Here is a 21,614-nt window from a genome sequence, read left to right as displayed (position 1 = left end):
CAGTGCCTGGCACGACGGGGCCCTGATCTCGGTTGGGGTTTGTGCAGTGCCTGGCACAACAGGGCCCTGATCTCGGTCGGGGTCTGTGCAGTGCCTGGCACAACAGGGCCCTGATCTCGGGATCTGTGCAGTGCCCGGCACAACAGGGCCCTGATCTCGGGGTCTGTGCAGTGCCTGGCACAACAGGGCCCTGATCTCGGTCGGGGTCTGTATAGTGCCTGGCACAACAGGGCCCTGATCTTGGTTGTGGTCTGTGCAGCGCCTGACACGACGGGGCCCTCATCTCAGTCGGGGTCTGGGCAGCCCTGGCACAACAGGGCCCTGATCTCGGTTGGGGTCTGGGCAGCGCCTGGCACCGGGGGGGCCTGATCTCGGTCGGGGTCTGGGCAGCGCCCAGCACGACGGGGCCCTGATCTCGGTCGGGGTCTGGGAAGCGCTCGGCACGACGGGGCCCTGATCTCGGTGGAGGTCTGTGCAGCGCCTGGCATGACGGGGCCCTGATCGCAGTCTGTCGGTGGTTGATTGACCACGTCACCCTCATGTAAAGGTGCGTGCAAGGCGCAGGCCGCAGTGGAAGCTGTGTGACCTGTGTGCATGTGGTGTGAAGCTGGCGGGGAGTGGTGGTGGCGGGAGGTAGGTGGCCGTTGGTTCAGCTCATCCAAAACAGGATGTGGTGGCACACTGGGTGATCTATGAGCGCCCTGGGGCTTTGCCCGGCCACTTCTGCCCTTTTACTTCCCAATCCGCTCCCCCGTCACCGTTCCCTTCCCCTTGTGGCCCCTAGAAGGCAAACCCCTTCCTCTTTCCACACATGACCATACCTGCCCTTCCCTCCCCTCCCCCACCCCCACACTTCCCCCTCTTCCCCCAGCAGATCAGTGCTGTCAAAGTGTCCCCGACCGGAGGAACTGCGCTCCGAGCATCCTGTCACAAGGTCAGCGCCAGTCCAACTTGCAGCGAGGAAAGCCGAGAGTCAGGCCGCCCAGCGCTGGGAGGGCAGAGACCGCGGGAGAATGGTCAGGCTGAGCATTGCTTCACGGCGAGGGGGTCAGGAAGGGTGGGGGGGGCGCATTGGGGGTTCCTTATGGAGCAGGTGTTGCATGTCCCCACCCCCCCAGCTCCCCTGCAAAGCTGGGATCCAGGATTCGGGGCGTGTTCGAACTGAGTCTTTCGCTCCGAGGGCCCCAGCCTGGCTGGGGTGGGGAGGCAGGAGGCCATGTGCCCGTGGATGGCAGCTCTGGGCCCCGCGCCCTGCAGCAGGAGGGGTTTGCAAGCTGCGAGATTTCAGCGGTGGCTCCAAGCGGCACCAGCAATGGTGGTGGGTGGGAGGCCCAGAAAAGGTGCCTGCGCCCTGGAGAGCCTGGCTGCAGCCTGTGGATCGCGGGAACTGCTCACCAGACCCCTCTGGGGGAGGCGGGAGATCTGGCGCTTAGCACGGTGACAGTATTTGCCTGGCTGTACCGGGTGCCCCCCTGAGACCCTGGTATCAAAGGCGGTCCGGAAAAGTGGCTAGGTACAGAAAAGTTTCTTCATCTGCCATCTGTGTATCAACCCATCCCCATCCCCACCCCGCTATGTGGGTGTGAGACTGTGTGTGACAATGGGTGTGAATGTGTGTATGTGACAATGAGTCTGTGTGTGACAATAGGTGTGAATCTCTGTGTGTGTGATAATGTGTGCGTGTGACAATGGGAGTGAATCTGTGTGTGACAATATGTGTGTGTGTGACAATGGATGTGTGAGTGACAGTGTGTGTATGGGGAGGTGACAATGGCTGTGTGTGAGTCTCTGTGTGTGAAATGTGTGTGTGACAATGTGTGTGTGTGACAATGTGTTTGTGTAACAATGAGTGTGTGTGTGTGTGTGACAATGTCTGTGTGTGACAATGAGAGTGTGTGGGTGTGACAACAGGTGTGTGTGACAATGGGTGTGTGTGGCAATGGCTGTGGGTGTGACAATGGGTGTGTGTGACAAGGGGTGGGCATCTGTATCTATGTGACAATGGGTGGGTTGGTGTTTGTGAGGCGATGTGTGTGTGTGTGTGACACTGGGTGTGTCTCTGTGTGGGTGTGACAATGGGAATGGGTGTGTACGTGTGACACTGGGTGTGCCAGCAAAATGACATGTGTGAGATTAAACATGTATGTGTGTGTGTGCGGGGAGGTGTGCGTGTGTGCACGTCTCAGCCGGTGAGTCTCTCCCATGCACAACAGACCATGAAACATTTTGGGCCCACACCCACGATGGCTGCCCCTCCCTTCCCCACCACAAGGGGGCAGTGACCTACATGCGTGTGCGCTCTTCCTTCCCCACCCCCCAGGCATGGCATGTCCCCTGCAGCTGGGCAGGGCTCGGCCAGAGCGGTGTAGGCTTCACCATGGGCAGAAGGAGGCTGTTTCCTTGGAAACAACCCCGGCTACTCCAGCCCTAGCCTGTCCCAGCAGGGGGCGCTGTGGGGTGCAAGGCAGGAGGAGGGATAGCTCAGTGGTTTGAGCATTGGCCTGCTAAACCGAGGGTTGTGAGTTCAATCCTTGAGGGGGCCACTTAGGGACCTGGGTAAAAATCTGGGGTAAAAATTGGTCCTGCTTTGAGCAGGGGGTTGGACTAGATGACCTCCTGAGGTCCCTTCCAACCCTGATATTCTAAATGCTGGCTGTGGGCGGCAGCTTCCCTCCCCTCCAGGTTGGGGTTGGGAGTCCCGCAGGGAGGCTGCCCCAGACCCTGCCCCCTCTCATGGCCGGTCTCTCTGCAGTCGGACTCCCTGGTCGTGTGCGACGTGGACCCCGCGCTCACGGAGAAGCTGAGGAAATTCCGCTTCCGGAAGGAAACCAACAACGCGGCCATCCTCAGTGAGTGTCCCCGGGCCGGCTCCCTCCACATGGGCACCATCCCCGGCCCTTCTCCGCCTCCCTGACCCCCACCGGCACGCGCCTTGGCTGCTCTTCCACCCTGCCTGTGCCCCGGACAGCCGCTGGGGCCAGTTTCTCCCAGCAGGGGGCACTGTGGAGAGCAGGGCAGGAGTGCTGGCTGTGCGGGGAGCCCCTGGCTACTCCAGTCCCAGCAGGGGGCGCTGTGGGGAATGGGGCAGGATCACTGGTTGTGGGGTGATTCCCAGCTACTCCCTCCCTGACCTCTCCCACCAGGGGGCACAGGTGCTGGCTGTGGGGGCAGCCCCAGGCTACTCCAGTCCCAGCAGGGGGCGCTGTGGGGAGCAGGGCCCGAGCGCTGGCTGGGGGGTCGTTCTGCGTCCCCCAGGGGAAGGCAGCGCTGCTCCGGTACCTGCTGGCGGAGGTGGCCCATGTGCAGATCGTGACCCTGGCTCTGTCTCTCCCCCCAGTGAAGATTGACAAGGAGCGGCAGCTGGTGGTGCTGGAGGAGGAATTCCAGGTGGGGACCTTTCACTCCTTTCTTCCAGCGACCTTTGGAAAGCCCAGTTCGGTTAAAGGCCTCGCAGGCAGCAGACTCGTGCCTAACTCCTCCCTGATGCCACAGGGCTCCCACGGCATAGGCAGGGCTAGAACCCAGCTCCTCTTGCTTCCAAAGCCCAGCCCCTTGCCACTGGGGCTAGAGAAGCAACCTTATAAGCATTGTAGGGGGCTATGAGGTGCAGAAGTAGCAGTCTGATTGTCTCCACTAGAGGGCAGTGTTCTCAGGCTCTTGGGCACACACAAAGCACATGTCAATTGCTCCAGCAGGGGGCAGTGCACACACACACACACACACACACACACACACACACACAGAGCAGGGCTCATCTCCTCCAGCAGGGGGAGGCAGGGACACACACACACACACACACAGGTCCCCATCCCTCCAGCAGGGACACATGCAGAGCAGGTGACAATTGCTCCAGCAGGGGGCAGCAGACATACACAGAGCAGGCCTCATCCCTTCCAGCAGGGACAAGGACACACACGCACAAAGAGAGCAGGTGCCCATTGCTCCAGAAGGGGGGAGCGCACACACACACACACACACTGTCCCTCTCTCTGCATCTCGCCCTCTAAGGTTGAGTGCCGGGCCCTTCGGGGTAGGCGCGTGGCCCCGAAAGGAACCCCGCTCTCCTTCCAAACAGTTGTTTGCGTTCTGCGTTCCCCGGTCTGCTGCATGCGACGTTCCTGCAGCGCGTCGAGAACCGACGTGGGCCGGAGGAAAATACATTGAATTTACCATCGAATGAAATAGCCCCGGGGAGGTGCCACGGCTCGCACCAGTCGCTTTCATACTTAATTCGATCCGAGCCTGCGGTTTTTACAACCTGAATGAAGCTGCCACACAGTTTCCGGCTCGCAGCACTGGAACAAGGGATTGCTGCAGCGCTGAGGCCAAACGCACCGTGGAGACTACGGGGCCTGAGTTAGATCCCGCCCCGGGAATTAGGACTGACCCAGAACCAGCTTCATGGGCTCCATTATCTGGGTGTTGTATGTAAGAAACGCATAGAAAGTCCAGTCCAGAACCCAGGAGTCCTGATTCCCAGCCCCCCATGCTGTGACCGACTAGACTCCCCTCTCCTCCCAGATCGGAGGAAAGAACCCAGGAGTTCTGGCTCCCAGGACCTGCTCTGTTCTAACCACTTTGCCAGGCAGGGCAGGGAGCCAGAACTCCTGGGTTCCACATCTGGCTCCGCCACTGACTTGCTGGGCGACCTAGATCAAGTCTCTGCCCTGTTCCGCGCCTTAGTTTCCCCATCTGTACAATGGTGGGTGACGGGGAGGCTCCTTGTCCTCTTCCCCACCCTGCCACCCCCCTTAGTTGATGCAGCCTTTGGCATTTCTCCCACAGGACATCTCTCCGGAGGAGCTGAAGAGCGAGCTGCCGGAGCGCCAGCCCCGATATCCTTCTGCCGTGGGGCGGGGAGGGGGCATCCGAGCCACCGGGCAGAGTGCGGGCATTGCACATGGTGGCAGGAGGCCAGGAGTATGCATGCGGGATGCATGTAGGTGTGTGTGTGGGGGGGTGTCCTCTGGGATCATCCTTGCCCCCCGGGAGAGGATGGGTACCGGGGCTGTGGGCAGGGAAAAGGGTCCCTTGTCCCCAGCTTGGAGCAGATTTGAGATCAGAGGGGGCTACAGGGAGTAGCCAGGAGATCAGAGCAGCGGGGGGCAGCACAGAGAGGGAGAGGAAAACGAGTCCCTTTTGTGGGGGGGTGTACCCCACAACCCCCCGCTCGTGGCTGTGCAGTGCGGTGGGAGGCTGGGCGGGAGCACCAGAGCTCCGGGCTTTGGGCTGGGGTCCTGGGAGACCCCAATGTCTCTGACGGCTGGCGGGGCTGACATGGGTGGGGGCAGCCCAGAGCGGGTATTGGGGGGCAGAAGCGGCCAGGAGGGTGGCGAGACGGAGAAGGATAGAGACAGGAGCGTTTCAGGGTGGCCCAGCTCAGCCGAGAAGCAGCTGCATCCTTGACTGGGGCTACCTTTGTGGTGTACAGTTACAAATACGTCCATGATGACGGGCGCATCTCCTACCCGCTTTGCTTCATCTTCTCCAGCCCAGTCGGTGAGAACCAGGGGGAGCGGGGTCCAGTTGTTAGAGGGGGGCGGGACTGGGAGCCAGGACTCCTGGGTTCTATCCCTAGCTCTGGGAAGGGAGCGGGGTCCAGTTGTTAGAGGGGGGCGGGACTAGGAGCCAGGACTCCTGGGTTCTATCCCTAGCTCTGGGAGGGGAGTGGGGTCTAGTGGTTAGAGCGGGGCAGGGCTGGGAGCCAGGACTCCTGGGCTCTATCCCTAGCTCTGGGAGGGGAGTGGGATCTAGTGGTTTGGGTGGGGACGGGAGCCAGGACTCCTGGGTTCTATCCCAGCCCTGGGAGGGGAGGGGGGTCTAGAGGTTAGAGCTGGGCACCAGGACTCCTGGGTTCTATCTCTGTCTCTCCCCATGGGGCAGGGTGCAAGCCGGAGCAGCAGATGATGTATGCTGGGAGCAAGAACAGGCTGGTGCAGGCAGCCGAGCTCACCAAGGTACCAGGAAAGTGCCGCCCCTTCGAGCTCCTCCCATGGGCAACGCTGGCAGCCCAGGGACCCCTGCTCCCCATAGACTCCTCACCCAAGCTGCCAGTCACATACCCATGCTGGGGGGAGGGGGTGTTACCTCTGCCCCTCCCCACTGGCCCATGGTGGAAGGGGCTGTTGCTCTCCCCTCCCCTACACCCTGCTCTGCCTCGTCCCAGGGCCGGAGGGCTGCCCTATAGCATGCAGTCTTATTGCTTCTTCGCCACCCGGGCCTCCCACCCATCTAGCAGGGACCTGCCCTCATACCTGGGATCTAGCCAGGACAATCCCTGCATTGCCCCATAGCTGGGATCCCCCAGCCCCTAGAGATGGGATCGGTACCCCCCCATTCAGCATCCACGCCCCTGAATCGAGGCTCCTCTCTGGAGGACCCCACATTAATGCCCACCCCAGCTCCATCCACCTCTCCCCCCGCCCCCAAGGTGTTCGAGATCCGGACCACGGAGGACCTGACCGAGGAGTGGCTGCGGGAACGGCTGGCCTTTTTCCGCTAGGACGTGGAGAGATCCCCCCAACGGCCGGCTCCGTGATCCCCCCCGACTCCACTCGGCCCGGGACCCCCACCCTCTCCAGCTACTGTCAGGGAAGCAAATAAACCACTTGGACTCCAACCCCATGTCTGGTCCATGTCTGAGGTCTGTCCCTGCTTGGGGGGGGGGGGGGGGTAACCCTGCCACCCCCAGAGTTGCCTGGGTCTGCCCCTCCCCCCATTACTGCCTGGGTCTGTCCCTGCTGGGGGTCTAACGCTGCCCCCCCCTTGCCTGCTCTCAGTTCTGAGCCCCCACCCCCATGGCCTGGACCTAGCCCCCCTCCCTGTGCGGAGCTGTAGGGCAAGCCCTCGGGGCCCACCCTGCTCATCCCTTCCTGCCTCCCCCGGCCCCACCCCCTTGCCAGGCCCCACACTCTATTTCATGTTGGCTGAGATGGGAAATCGGAGGTAAGCGTGAACCTCCCCCAGGAACTGGGGATTTGCAGTTCTGGGCGGGGGGTTCCAGGGGGCAGCGATGATTCGGGGGGGGGGCATGGGCAGGGCTGGGGGGGGCTGGGTTTTTGATTTATGAAAGAATTCAGATTAGGAGGCAAAAGGCTGATTCTGAGCTGGGCCCTGAGAGTTAGCGCAGGGAGGAGAGTGGCTTGTGGCGTGTGGCGTGCTCGTCTCAGAGCAGGGTTACACACACACACACAGAGCAGGGCTCATTCTCTCCAGCAGGGGGCAGCACACACACACACACACACACACACACAAAGAGTAGGGCCCATTCCCCTCCAGCAGGGACACACACACACACACACACACACACAGGGGCGGGCCCTCTTTCCCCCGGGGGGGGGGCCACACGCACACACACACACACACACACACACACACACACACAACTGGTTGATCGGTCTCAAAATGTAACTGTAAACGGGAATCATCACTGAACGGGTCTGTTTCCAGTGGGGTCCCGCGGGGGTCGGTTCTCGGCCCTGCGCTATTTCACCTTTTTGTCCAGGTAGAAACTGTAACCTTGTCACTGCTGAAGTTTGCAGATGACGTAAAGATCGGGGCGGGGGAGTAAATACAAGGTGACCTGTCACTGCTTCAGGGCGATCGGGATCGGCACAAGCACCCGGTATGTGTCTGAGTACGGCTCGGTGCCCATGGAGACATCCAGGCACAAAGAAAGAGCTAGACGGACAGGCTGGGGGGGCTCTCTCCTGGGAAGCCGTGACCCTGAAAAAGACCCGGGGGTTGTGGTGGAGAATCAATGGAACACGAGCTCCCAGTGCGACGCCGGGGCCGAAAGACCTAGTGTGATCCTGGGATGTATAAATGAGACTCTCCCGTAGGAGCAGAGAGGTTATTTCTGTGTTTGGCCCTGGGGCGACCGCGGCCTGGGGTGCCCGGTTCTGGTGCCCACCATTCAAGGAGGATGTTGATGAATCGGAGAGGGGTCAGAGAAGAGCCACGAGAATGATCAGAGGGTTAGAAAACCTGCCTGGTCGTGAGAGATTCCAGGAGCTACTTGACCAAAGAGAAGGTGACGGGGTGACTCGATTGCAGGCTACAAGCACCTCGGGATGTTTTTTGACCGGTAATATAAATCCGGAGTAAGGGCCCGATTCTGCTCTCAGTTGCAACAGAGTAACTCTTTTGAAGTCAATGGGGTCAGATCCCCAGCTGGTGTCAATTGGCCCTAGCGCCATTGACATGAGTCTGGCCCCACGCAGTGAGTTACTCCGGATTTACAGCAGCATCAGAATCTGTCCTGTCGTCTCCACTGCTGCCTTTTGGCCCATGGGGAAGGGGGACAGGGCGTAAGTACATGACCCAATGTACAATGGTACAATGCCCCAGGTAACCCAGAAACCTCCGTGGTGTTCCCCCTTGAAATAGAACAATGGCTTGGCTGGTTACCACGGCAACCAGCTGACCATCCGGCCTAGTTACAATCTGCGCCACATCCGTCAATTGCAGACCCCCCCCCCCCCGAGCCTCCCTAAGGTCCCCTGGCCCGGGGCTCAGTGCCAAGGGCTGCTGGCCCAGACAGGCAGGACAGCTGATACCCCTGGGCCCTGTTCCCCCCCCCACACACACACACACCTTGGGCCCTGCTCCCCCCTGCCCCAACTCCAGCCCTCACCCTGGCCTCCGGGCTTAAGAATAATTCATTGGGAGGAGGCTCTGCACTTACTGGAGCTTGTGTGAAGGAGCCGGGGCTATTTCCTGGGGCTGAAATCCATCCATCCATCCATCCATCCATCCTCTGTCCCCATCCATCCATCCATCCTCTGTCCCCCTACACTCCATCCATCTTCTGTCCTCATCCATCCATCCATCCATCCATCCATCCATCCTCTGTCCCCATACACTCCATCCATCCCCATACACCCATCCATCCATCCCTCCTTCCATCCATCCCCATACACAATAGCCATCCATCCATCCCCACACATGCACTCTCTCAATCCATCCATCCATCCCTCTGTCCCCATACACTCCATCCATCCTCATACACAGCTATCCATCCATCTCCATTCCTCCCTCCCTCCATCCCCATACACAATATCCATCCATCCATCCATCCATCCATCCATCCATCCCATATACTCACTCATCCAGCCAACCATCCCCATAAATTCACTCAATCTATCCAGTCCTCCATCCCCATACACACTATCTAATCTAATCCATCCCCTTACACACCCCTCTATCCCTCCGTGGGCTCCCTGTCTGATTTGGGGTGGCAGGGAGGAGAGGTACCAGGTGAGAGGAGCCCATAGATCTGAGCGGGGGAGGGAAGGGGATAGGGGGTCCCCTGCTCTGATTGGGAGCCCTCCCTCCGCACATTATGAAGACAGGCTCTGCCAGTCCTGCCCAGGTTGCCCCAGAGCGGTGCCGCTTGGCGCATCGCCAGGGCCCCGCTGCCGTGAGGACCCGCAGACGCGCCCATGCGGACATGAGGAGCCGCACTTTGAGGGCGAGGCCTGGGCAGCACTGGCTGGTGCTGCTGTCAGGAGGGAGTGGCCGTGTAGTGCCTGTCGCTCCGTGGGCAGGGGTCTCCGGCTAGGCAGGAGAGCTCGGCTGCACCGATGCTGGGAGCAGACGCCCCCTTCTGAGCCCCCCGCCCTGCTCCCCACAGCACAGCGCCCCCTAGCGCTGCAGCATTGGGGGCAGCACTGACTCTGGGGGCAGAGCGCCCCCTTCTGAGCCCCCCGCCCTGCTCCCCACAGCACAGCGCCCCCTAGCACTGCAGCATTGGGGGCTGCACCGACGCTGGGAGCAGAGCGCCCCCTTCTGAGCCCCCCGCCCTGCTCCCCGCAGCACAGCGCCCCCTAGCACTGCAGCATTGGGGGCAGCACTGACTCTGGGGGGCAGAGCACCCCCTTCTGAGCCCCCCGTCCTGCTCCCCGCAGCACAGCGCCCCCTAGCACTGCAGCATTGGGGGCTGCACCGACGCTGGGAGCAGAGCGCCCCCTTCTGAGCCCCCCGCCCTGCTCCCCACAGCACAGCGCCCCGTAGCACCTCAGTGTAGTAAGATGAGGTCCTGAAACATAAGTCCTTTTATCAGAGGCCTAAGGCCGGAGCTAAAATAATGGTCAAGACTTTGCTGATCTAAAACAAAGTGAAGCTGAGAGCCAGCGGCAGGCCCTGCTCACAGAATCTGGCATGAAGAGGGCGGATGCTGCAAAAACACACACACCTAAAAGATACTGGGCACAAGCAGGGTAAACCCCTGCCAGGATGGTACCAGGAAACTCCTGCACGAGCACATTTCACACCGATAACAGGAGCAGGCCGACCCATCCTAAAGACAGGGGCAAAAGGATCGTATGATGGATAGGGTTGTTTTGCTCGAACCAACATGTACAAGGTGATAGGCGGCACCTTGACCCGTAGAGGGGGTTGTACCTCAGTATGTCAGGAGTGATGTGTAGCTCGTTTGCACCTGTGTATAAAAATGGACCTCTGAGGGGTTGTCTTTGTCTGGCCTAGGGGACAGTGGTTAAATCCCACCACTGACTGAGCCGGTCCATTGTCAGGGAGCACGTATATATTAGCAGAACTGTAGACATGTGATCCGGGGAACTAGAGACTGTGTTTCGTCTGGCAATAAACCTGGCCGGGTGCCTTCGTGCCTTATCGGTGTCTGCGGTCCTCGGGGTCTGGTGTGCCAGCGATCTGCGCAGAGCCCGGGCAGCACGCAGAGGGAACACACGCACCCAGCCGCCTGTTATCAACAACGGACAGAGCAGAGCACCACACCGGTGACGTCTGACGACATTGGTGACCCCGACCGCTGATCTGGTGAGTAAGTGAGCTGTCCGCTGTAGCAACCGCGATCTAACATGACAGGAAACCACGAGCTAGGGAACCCCCTTCTATCCCCTCCCTTCAAATCCCCACGGAGTTTGATAACTCCTGGACTCTCTGGATTGCCAGGAAAGGGGGTCCATATGAATTTTAAAAAGAAAGTGGGCAAACATGGACTGGCATATGTAAAGCGATGGTAGAAACAGAAGCGCTACAAAATAATAATAAAAGCAAAAAAGCTAGAATTTTGCAATTAATGTCCATGGCAGTAAAATGGCTTAAACAACACGCCACCATACTGGCCTGGCAAGTAGTGGAAAAAAACAGGGAAGTAGAAGAGATCAGTAAAGCCATGGAGGAAGCAACCCAGGCAATCGAGCACTGGAAAGCCCAAGCTCTTTTAACAGGGCACCAGGCGGTCCAGACTCACGATCTGCTCGAACAGATAAAGCAGGAAAACAAAAAATTGGAGACAGCTGTGGAGAACCGGCAGAAGAACAAGATACCGTCCCCTGTTGCTCAACAGACTTGGAGTGCATTTCCAGTCCCTGAAGGGTGGGGGCAGAAGTGGAAACAGCTGGCCCTGGCTAACTTAAAAGCGGGAACAGGGGACAACTGGAATGGAGGCTGCCCTGGGGACATGTGGAATGACCCAGCTGGACCATCCTCTCTTGACCCGTGGGCAGTGGTCACCACACCCCAACTGCCACCTGATGCTGAGAACCAGGTTTGGACAAACCCTCCCCAAAACCTAGATCAATTCCTGTTAAAACAGGAGAAATGAGCAGAGCTGCCCAGAGGATTCAGGGGGCCTGGGGCAAAGCAATTTTGGGGGCCCCTGCCATTAAAAAAAGTTGCAATACTATATTCTCGTGGGGGCCCCTGTGGGGCCCGGGGCCTGGGGCAAATTGCCCCACTTGCCCCCCCCCACCGGAAATGAGGGGAAACGGGAGAGAAAACCCTACCGCAGAACCTGACCCTGACACCCCCGCTCACACCCCACTTTACCCTTGACGCTACCCCACCAACTAGTGTTCCACCTCCCGGGAGGTTATGGAACGCGATGGAAACTGACGCTTTAAAACAGCTAGGGCCCTGTGGGAATTATGCAGAAAGGGAAATGGAGGCACCCAAGTGCCGGGCAGATACACCTCACCTACCTCGAGCGAGCGAGCCAGGCTCGACGCTTTAGAAACTGATGAACTAACGGCGTGAGCTGGCGCTGTCGGCCCCCCGCCTTCTGAGAATTTCAATGGGTTTATGGCCTGACTACATAAATGCTCGCGGTTGGTAAAAGCAGTGGGAATTGACATGTTACAGGAACCAATTCTAGTCCAAATCCTGTTGGGACCGCTGATGGTTTTGATGATGACAGTGACGCAAATGGTTAAACGTGGGGCTCGAAAGCATTTTAAGTTATCCAGTGGATTAGCTGCACTTAAAGGAATTACAGGAATGCCAGGAGAGGCTCCGGCCAAGCTGGCTGACAAAGACACCCGTAGGTTAGGTTAACAGCGGGGGACACTGAGCTGAGCTCAAGGATTTGAAGCGACTTGTTCTGGAGGCGCTGCCTTCTGGGGTGCTCGAATGGGTGAAGGCTTGGGGGGAGAATGGAGGCAGAGACGTACCTTGGAATGAATGGATTGAAAAAGTGCAGACTGCGGTTAAAGAAAAGGAGGAAACTCCTGCCAATGAGCTGTGAACAGAGTTAGGACGGTGGAAAACGGAGGGTCCTGGACACCTCCCATGGCCGTGGCCGGGGTTGGAGACGTCGTGGAATGAACAGAGGTAGAGGAGTAAATAGAGAGAGAGGGAACAGGTGTCGCCTGAAATGCTGAAACAGGAGAATCTAGATCTCAAAGGAGAGAATGAGACGCTGCGGGCGCAGCTACCGGCATGTCTGATTGCCAAGGAGTCTCAGAAGGGGGAAGAAAAGGCAGTGATGAAGGTGGCCAAAGCGACTGTTTTGGCGTCTGGATCGAATGACCCGATTGCTAGTAATTCAGAAGCATAGGCCAGCCCTCCCTGCAACTCGGAATGCATTTTCCATGACAATAGATGTCTGGGGGCACCCCCATATAAGCATCCGAGTCGGGGATGGGCTTGCAGATTTTCTGTTGGACACGGGGGTTGGAATTCCTCTAGTAAAAGATGTATTTAATGTATATCCAGTTGTGGATCCCGTACAAATACGGGGCATATCAGGAACTAAGCAAACATATGTTAAAACCCTCCCTCTCCAGTTTGGTGTACTTACCAGTCAGGAGAAGCGTGCTATTGCAGGGAGAGAAAATCTAATCGGGGAAGAAACTATCGGACGATTGGGAATAATCCTGGATTTCCCAAACATGTATATCAGACAAACTCTCGCTGTAACGGGAGAAACAAACGACGCTGATCCCAATGGGACTTGCTACTCAGACGGTGAAAGCAATAAAGATTAAACGGTCACCTCCTGTGCGAGAAGGTTGGGAAGGCTGGTGGGCTGAGATTCAAACCGTCTAGGCAGTGGACTCCCTAGATATGGGAAAAATACAAACCTCTGTTACATTAGAAGGAGACACACACCCACACATCGAACAATACCCAATACCTCAGGAAGCAAAAGAATCTTTAAGTTATAGAAGAACTGGAAAAACTAAAATTAATTCAAAGGTATTCAGTGCCTAACGTGGCACCAATCTGGCCAGTAAAAAACCCTGATGGAACATGGAGATTAACGATTGACTGTCGGGGGTTAAACAGAACTGCCAAGCGGGGGGCACCGTAGTGGCTGCTTACCCAGCATTGTTGGAGGTGGTAACTCCTGACATGAAGTGGTTCTCAGTACTTGACTTGGCAAATGGCTTTTGGAGTTTATCTTTAAACCCAGAGTCTCAATACAGAACATCTGTTGTATTCCAGGGTATGCAATGTTGCTGGAATGTTTTGCCTATGGGGTACTGTGACGCACCTGTAATATTTCATACTGTAGCGAGAAATATGCTAGAGAAGGAGGGACTGTTACAAATGGGAAGGATAGGCCAGTACGCAGATGACATTTTAATAGTCAGTGAAACAAAGCAGGTACAAGAAGCGTTAATGCGGCAGTTATTGACTAGCTGCCAAGCATACGGCTTGAAACTTAACTCGACTAAATCCCAGATGAAACAGAGAGACGTGCACTATCTTGGAATTCCACTCAGTGCAGGGGGAAAGTCTGTGGATAAGGAAAGGGTGAAGTGTATTGTTAACCTCCCTATGCCGGTAGATACTAAATCTTTGCAATCTTTTTTGGGGCTCACCAACTTCTGCAGAGAATTCATGGCTGGGTTCGCAGAGAAGGCAGGTCCCCTGTACGAGGGACTTAAAAGACCATAGTGGGTCTGGACAGAAGAGGCAACTAATGCACGGGAAAGCCTGAAAAAAGGGTTAATGGAGGCACCTACCTTGGCCGCCCCTAAGAACGAATTCCCCTTTTGTACCCTAGTGTGAAGAATGTCTGTATTGTTAGTGCGCTTACACAGGGTGCTGGTGCTGGGGCGAGACCCATTGCTTATTATAGCAGAGCATTGACACGTCCAGAAAGCAAACTGAGAATTTGTGAGCAAATTGCTCTCACTGCCGACTGGACACTACAAAAAGCTCAGGCAATTATCAGAGCAAGCGAGATAAAGAGGCACCAGGGGCTGGGAAAATTACTCAGTCAGGAAAATCTGTCTAACGGACGGGTGAGAGTAGATACGGCCATTTAATGGGTCTTTGCTCTCATGTCCGAGAACGTTCAATTAGTCCCACTAAAAACCCCTGAAATATCTGGATGGGGATTGACTGTGAGCGGTCGAGAACTTGTCTGTGAGCCCCAACGGGAATCCAGAGCACACCCTGTCTTTAAAGTAACCCCAATTGACCAGGTGATCGGAAAAACCATTTGGTTTGTGGACGGCAGCTCATATTACACCGAAGGAAAACGAGTCACTGGCTTTTCAGGGATCTGTTTAACTGGAAACCTGCAAGGAGTTAACTTCTTCCAGTACAAACTGAGCAAAGGGGGAACACAGTCATGCATCCGAAGAAGTGAGGTTTTTACTCACGAAAGCTTATGCCCAAATAAATCTGTTAGTCTTTAAGGTGCCACCAGACTCCTTGTTGTTTTTGTAGTCTGCAGAAGTGTCAGCGGTCTTGGAAGTTTTAGCTGGAATGAAGAACAAGCAAACGGAGCTGATAATAGGAACTGATTCAGATTATGTTTACAAGGGAACCATCCTCTACCTACCGTGGTGGAATAGTGTGGGTTTTACAGGAACTGACCTTACGGCAGCAACTAGAGAAATTGTCAGAGCAGTATGAGAGGATCCGGCTGGTTAAAATAAAAGCCCGTAAGAGGACGGGTCAGTTGAAAAAGCGAAACGAACAAGCCGATAAATTGGCTACGGAAGCAGCACTCACTGGTGTGACGAAGTGGGGGATTGTCTTGTGTTTCCTTGGTTTTCCAATGGGCTGCATGCAGAGGGGGTGGGATTCAGTGTCCCTGGGTGTTGCTGGTTTAACGAGGTGAGGGGAGAGGGAGTTTGTGGTTACAGAGGACCGGAGAGGGAACTTGGGACCCCAGCCGATGGCCTGGAGGAGGGACACCCCAGCGACTGGTGACCTGGGGACCCGCAGGCCCAGCTCGGAAGTCACAGCTGGTTTTGGCCAGTGGGAGGTCAATGGGCTGCGGCGAGGGGACCCCGGTGACCTGAGAAGCCGGTTCCAGCCAGAGGGGGCCAGAGGACAGAAGAGAGGAGATGAGGCCCAGGCGTCCTGGTTTACGACCCTGTTTACCTGGATAGAAGACAATGGACAGAGGTTGGGCTTGGGGGAGGTGATCTCAGATGCCCAGCTGGGAGCAGGGGGGCTTGGGGCTGGAGAGGGGGAGCATGCAGAGCCCACCTAGATGCAGGGGAGACTGAGATGTGCTGGGCTGAGGGAGACCAGGCCTGAGGGCCCTGAGAGTTTCCTGTGCTGTGTTCAACTCTCAATAAACCCTCCTGTTTTACGCTGGCTGAGAGTCGTTCCGGGCTAGAGAACAGGGTTGCATCGTCCCCTTCGGGGGGGTGGAGGCCCCAGGGGTCCAGAGCGAGTGGACTCCGAGGGGGCCCACGGCGAGAGACAGGTGTGCTAAGACTCAGAGAGGTGCGACTCCAGGAGGTGGAGGGGCCTAACCCCAGAGAGAGAGTGGACCCCCGGGAATGGCGGTCTCACTGAAAGGGGCACCCCCCATGGACCGCACGGGGCCAAGAGTGGGCATGATCTGTGAGTCCGTGACAACTGGAACACTGTGGGAACCCATGCCCGTGGCAGTAACCACCCGGGCACAGGCAAAACAAAAACAAGAAAGTGAAGAGAACAACCAGAAAGAACTACAGTTTTTTTTACAGGACCTGCAGGCAAAAGATGACTTCATCCAGCAATGGAGAGTAGAATGCCCCTCACAGTGGCAGAGGTCCCGTTGAGAAAGGAGGGAGACCGAATTCTGGCAAAACCAGAAAATGACTGGGTCCTGGTAATCCCTCAGCGGATGCAGTTCCTCCTTTCAGGATGGGCGCATGGTTCAATTGTGGGAGGTCATCCGAAACAGGAAGAGGCGTTAGTAAAACTTAAAAAACTGGGATGGTTGGCCTGTAATGAAAGAGGATGTAAACCTTCATATTCATACACAGGCGCCAACTTTTGTTGGCGCCGGTGGGTGCTCATGCCCCCCCCACCCGGCCCCACCCCTGCCCCGCCTTGACTCCGCCCCCTTCCTGCCCCTATTGGATCCCTCTCCAAATCCCCGCCCTGACCCCGCCTCTCCCCCCAAGCACGCTGCTTTCCTCCTCCTCCCGCCTCCCTCCCGGCTTGCCGCGTGAAACAGCTGTTTCGTGGCACAAGTGCTGGGAGGGAGGGGGGAGAAGTAGGACGCGGCGGCACGCTCAGGGGAAGAGGCGGAGCGGAGGCAGAGGTGAGCTGGGGGGGGGGGGCGGGGAGCTGCCAGTGGGTGCTCCGCACCCAACAATTTTTCCCCGTGGGTGCTCCAGCCCTGGAGCACCCTCGGAGTCAGCGCCTATGTATCCATAGCTGTTTAACGTGTGCTAAGCAAGACCCTGCTAGAAGAAAGAGACGTGGAGAGTTAATGCATCAAGCGTTAAAAGGCCCCCTCCGACGCTTACAGGTTGATTTCGTAGGACTACTCCTAGGGGAAACAGATTTTTGTTTGTAATCGTGGATAGTTTTAGCAAATGGGTAGAAGCATTCCCTACTAGAAAAAGACATAGTGCTGCAGATGCAAAAATGTTAATAACTGAAATTTTTCCCAGGTGGGGGCTGCCACACAGCATCGATTCTGACAATGGTCCTGCTTTTATCGGCCAGGTGTACCGAAATATGGGGACCTGGGCCGGGATTCCCCTACCATCACACCTGTGCCCCCTGCCACCCTCAAGCTGGGGGACAGGTGGAAAGGCTAAATCAATCTCTTAAAACTGAACTGTTTAAAGTGTGTAATGAGCTGGGCACAAACTGGGACATGGTACTTGCCTGGGTTCTGATGAGGATCCGGAGCCGTCCAAACCGCAGGACGGGATTTAGTCCCTATGAAATACTCTTTGGGAGACCTCTGCCCGGCTGGGAAAACTGTATCCCTCAGATTGGCAAACAACGACAGCGCTGGCAACCACCACCTGGGTGAACAGCTTTAACTATCGGTTGGGCACCGTTCAAGGAGCAGCCGCGCGCAGCAGGCTACAGATCAGCAAAACATGAATCAGGCATTTGATGAAAGCCGTGAGATCAAACAATGGCAAATTGGAAGCCAGGTTATGGTTAAAATTGAACCAGCTCCAAGAAGAAAATTCCCAAAGGAGAGTGGTTAGGTCCTTGGCCAATTTTAGATAAATTAGGCTCCGCTCTGTACTTGGTTGAAATAGAGGAACAACCTCGGTGGAGACGTGCCTTGCAATTGAAGGATTACGAGGGTTAAGCTGCATATTACGTTCTGTGCTTTTTTTAAAGAAAAACACACGGGATAAGTGGTTAAGGGAAGCACAATGGAATCCTTCCAAATCAATAATGAGTTTTAACCTCCATCAGCACCCCGATTGTTAATATATATTGCTTGGGGTCAATTCTGCTTTAAAAAAAACCCCAACTTACATTATACACATTTACCCATGAGAGAGACGCGAGTGTTGTTTTATATTTTTATAGGTTACGATGCCAACCTGGATATGGAATGTGTTGGGCGTTCTGGTAGTGGCCCAAGGGGCAAAGGGGCGGTCGATGTCAAAAAGATCAACCAAACACATTCGGTGACCAGAACAGTTTGGACAGAAACAGTTAATAACTCCACTGGATGGCACGCAGCAAGTCAAGTGCACCCTACCGGAACTGTTCTGAAATTAGGGTGTGAAGCTGAAGGAAAGCGACAAATGGAGCACATCCTCGGGGTGTCACCCTTTGCTCTCCAGATGGCTTGGGGATGGACCGTTGGAGAGGGTAGTGAGACTCAACGTATTCCTGTCCAAGAGGTCGCTCATGCCCGACGGCGGATTGAAAAGGAACGGACTTTGAATGAAGAGACACAGGCTGTTGGAAGGTTGATATTGTTGTTAATTGTGATCAGGTTTTTGTTCTTACTGCACTTCCACATGCAGACTCCTGACATTAAGACACAAAGTGAACATGAACATATACAAAGTAAGGGAAGGAAACGAGCCACTCCGGGAATGAAGCACATTCTAGTGGCACCAAATCAAGTAGTGGAGTAATATTTCACAAGCGTGGTGGGGGAGGATCTGACTCCGGGATGTGTTGTCCAAGCACACAAGCTCGAGGCCGGTACCATATCCTTGGTCTGGTTTCGAGCAGGGGACACGGTGATTGGTCACTTAAATGGAATTGTAAAAACATAGGGAGATTGGAGAAGCAGGGTGGAGTTTACTGACTTGCAGGATAGATGGAGTGCATCCATTCGCATCCGTAACATTCACCTGAAAGAAACAGGGACATACACAGGAACTTGCTCTATAACCCCAAGCATCAGTAAATGCATCTACCGTGGGCAGGTATGTGAAGATGCCTGTCCGACAACAGCCCTAACTTCGCCTCCTTCCACTCCTCCACATCCTGACATTACCCCAAGGACCCACTGTTCAACCCTGGCCTATCTCCTGCATCCTACTGCAAAGTATATGGTAGAGAACGTAGGCTGGATCTACGTGCCACCAAAACTCAATTTTGCCGGCATGACCATGCCAAGGCAGTGCCCCAGACACTATAAGGATTGGTTTAATTCGGAAGTGGAGATGCAATTACAATTCTGGAAGGGCTCCCAAATCAGCCTACAACATGATAGAGAAAGGAGGGATTTACTAGGAACAGTCAGGGCCGGCTCCAGGGTTTTGGCCGCCCCAAGCAGCCAAAACAAAAAACAAACAAAAAAAAAGCCGCGATCACAATTGCGATCGCGATCTGCAGCGGCAATTCGGCAGGAGGTCCTTCGCTCCCAGGCGGAGTGAGGGACCGTCCGCCGAATTGCCGCCGAATACCTGGACGTGCCGCCCCCCTCCGGAGCAGCCACCCCAAGCACCTGCTTGACAAGCTGGTGCCTGGAGCCGGCCCTGGGAACAGTGGTGGGAGGCTCCGGGCTTGGCACGGCCATATGGAACTCTGCAGACATTGAAAATCTTAATTTAAAATTAAACACCATTGTGAACGGGATAGGCCAAGCAGTTAAAACAGGAGGAGGGATTAGCAGTTTATTACTGGGCCAGCATGCAATCACAACTGATCCTACGCATTTGATTGCTCCAGGGTTTAGCCACCTGAATACAACCATTCTGTCCCTCATCAACAGCATAAACAGTGAGGATGTTTCATTGGCAGTTGCTTGCCTGGCCTACGGCAACAGAGCAATGGAGATAGGACAGCAACATTTGGTGCAGTTGCAACTTCGGAACTGGCCACGGATACGAAACCCCGCCGCCATCTTGAAACCAATACAGCAACGAAGCATAAACTGCATTACACCTGTCTTTGATAGGGGTCTGTAGCGGGCTGGACACCCGCTCCTGCCCTGAAGGGCTTAAAACAGCCAGGAAGAGGGCTGGGGCAGGGAAAAACTGGGCTGATTGGGGAAGTAGCCACAGCTGGGCCATGCCCCAATCAGGCCCAGATGGTCCCTATAAAAGGCTGGGAGCCAAGGGCCCAGGGCACTCTCTGTCTACACTCAGAGAGAGAAGGGCCTGGCTGTAGGGAGCTAGAGACAGGGTACCTGAGTGGAGCAGGGCTGGGGAAAGGCAGAGGAGCTGGGGAGCTCCAGCCTGGAAATTCCCAGGCTGCAGCCTAGCAGAAGGCCAAGGGGTACTGGGGGTTGCAGAGGGCAGCCCAGGGGTAGGCCAAGGCAGCAGGCCCAAACCCAGCCTTGCCAGTGATGAGTGGCTGATACTGCAGCCTGCCCCAGGGCGCGGGGCTAGACGAGGACTGGCAGTAGCCGTATACTGAGGCGAGGTGGGAATAGTGGGGTTCCCTGGGGAGGGGAGACCCTAAGACGGAGGGGTTACTGCTAGGGGGCAGCACCCCAGGTACAAAGGAACTGGGATCCAGGGAGGGACACGGGGGCCAGAGGACAGGCGGATCACCGGCCTGCAGAGGGCGCTCCGGAGCTGGAATGAGCTAATTCCCGGAAGTCACCAGCAGGAGGCGCCGCAGGGGTGAGTCTGCTCCTCTACAGGGCCCTAGGTTGGACCAGGAGGACGGCAAAAGCGTCTCTCTCCTGCTGGCAGTCTCTAGATGGTTGCAGGAGCCAGTTAAGGTATATTTATGCAAATAGTGTGGGGATGCTTGGAAACAAGACATATGTACAGCATTACCCCATCGTGCACAGGTGCCGACTCCATGGGTGCATGCACGGGGAAAAATTAGGGGGTGCTCTGCACCCACCAGCAGCCAAGCTCCCCTCTCCTCACCTCCTTCTCTCCCCCCCCTGAGTGTACCATGTCCCCGCTCTTTCCCCTCCCTCCCAGTGCTTCCGCCCCCCCCCCCCCTGCCGCCTAACAGCTGTTGGGTGGCACGTAGGACTTTTCGGGAGGGAGGGGGACGCGTGGGGATGCGGCGTGCTCAGGGCAGGAGGTGGAGAAGAGGCAGGGACGAGGACTTGGGGGAAAGGATGAAAAGGGGGCTGGGGTGGGAAAAGGCGGGGTGGGGCAGAGACTTTGGGGAAGGGGTGGAATGGGGGTAGGGCGAGGGCAGGACAGGGGCAGGAATCCAAACCCTAACCATTGTTGTTCTCATGGGAATGTGCTGTTACATGCTACGTGAAAGCAAGAACAAGGAGTAATGGTCTCAAGTTGCAGTGGGGGCGGTCTAGGTTGGATATTAGGAAACACTATTTCACTAGGAGGGTGGTGAAGCACTGGAATGGGTTCCCTAGGGAGGTGGTGGAATCTCCATCCTTGGAGGTTTTTAAGGTCAGGCTTGACAAAGCCCTGGCTGGGATGATTTAGTTGGGGTGGGTCCTGCTTTGAGCAGAGGGTCGGACTAGATGACCTCCTGAGGTCCTTTCCATCCCTGATAGTCTATGATTTTCTGAAAGCCAAGCTACAGGGCCGAGTGAAGAAGGGGATGGAAATGGCAAACAATACTGCTGTGGCAATGAATAATCATTTTACGGAGTAAGGTGTTAAAGCAAATACTTCTAACATCTACAGCATATAAGCCCCCTCATATATCACCTAGGATCATTTTTCAGCCACATAGTAATCACAACATATATTAATTTATGTATGTCCATATATTCATATCTATATAAT

General features: G+C 56.0%; 1 protein-coding gene across 2 annotated transcripts; it reads left to right on the top strand.

The window, feature by feature from the left end:
* Positions 1-783: 783 nt before the first annotated feature.
* GMFG (glia maturation factor gamma) lies at positions 784-6,615 on the top strand. 2 transcript variants are annotated; one of them, XM_034792334.1, is made up of 7 exons: positions 784-934; positions 2,753-2,849; positions 3,338-3,387; positions 4,786-4,835; positions 5,417-5,499; positions 5,884-5,957; positions 6,431-6,615. In XM_034792334.1, exons 1-7 carry the CDS (start codon positions 812-814, stop codon positions 6,500-6,502), a joined length of 549 nt encoding a protein of 182 aa, XP_034648225.1. In that variant the 5' UTR covers positions 784-811; the 3' UTR covers positions 6,503-6,615. The 2 variants fall into 2 exon arrangements, with proteins under 2 accessions (XP_034648225.1, XP_034648226.1); XM_034792335.1 differs by having other exon boundaries at positions 885-1,016; positions 6,431-6,566.
* Positions 6,616-21,614: the final 14,999 nt, after the last annotated feature.

The sequence above is a fragment of the Trachemys scripta genome, chromosome 16, assembly GCF_013100865.1.
Source record: "Trachemys scripta elegans isolate TJP31775 chromosome 16, CAS_Tse_1.0, whole genome shotgun sequence".
In the NCBI taxonomy this organism is placed as follows: Eukaryota; Metazoa; Chordata; order Testudines; family Emydidae; genus Trachemys; species Trachemys scripta.
The sequence above is the reverse complement of the archived record's forward strand: the minus strand, read 5'-3'. Positions and strand labels throughout refer to the sequence as shown.

Excerpts from the sequence above, each read along its gene's own strand:
- GMFG (XM_034792334.1), top strand. The coding sequence starts at position 812 with ATGACCATACCTGCCCTTCCCTCCCCTCCCCCACCCCCACACTTCCCC. Across the intron at positions 935-2,752 it reads TCCGAGCATCCTGTCACAAG|TCGGACTCCCTGGTCGTGTG; the intron begins GTCAGCGCCAGT and ends GTCTCTCTGCAG. Across the intron at positions 4,836-5,416 it reads CTGCCGGAGCGCCAGCCCCG|CTTTGTGGTGTACAGTTACA; the intron begins ATATCCTTCTGC and ends GACTGGGGCTAC.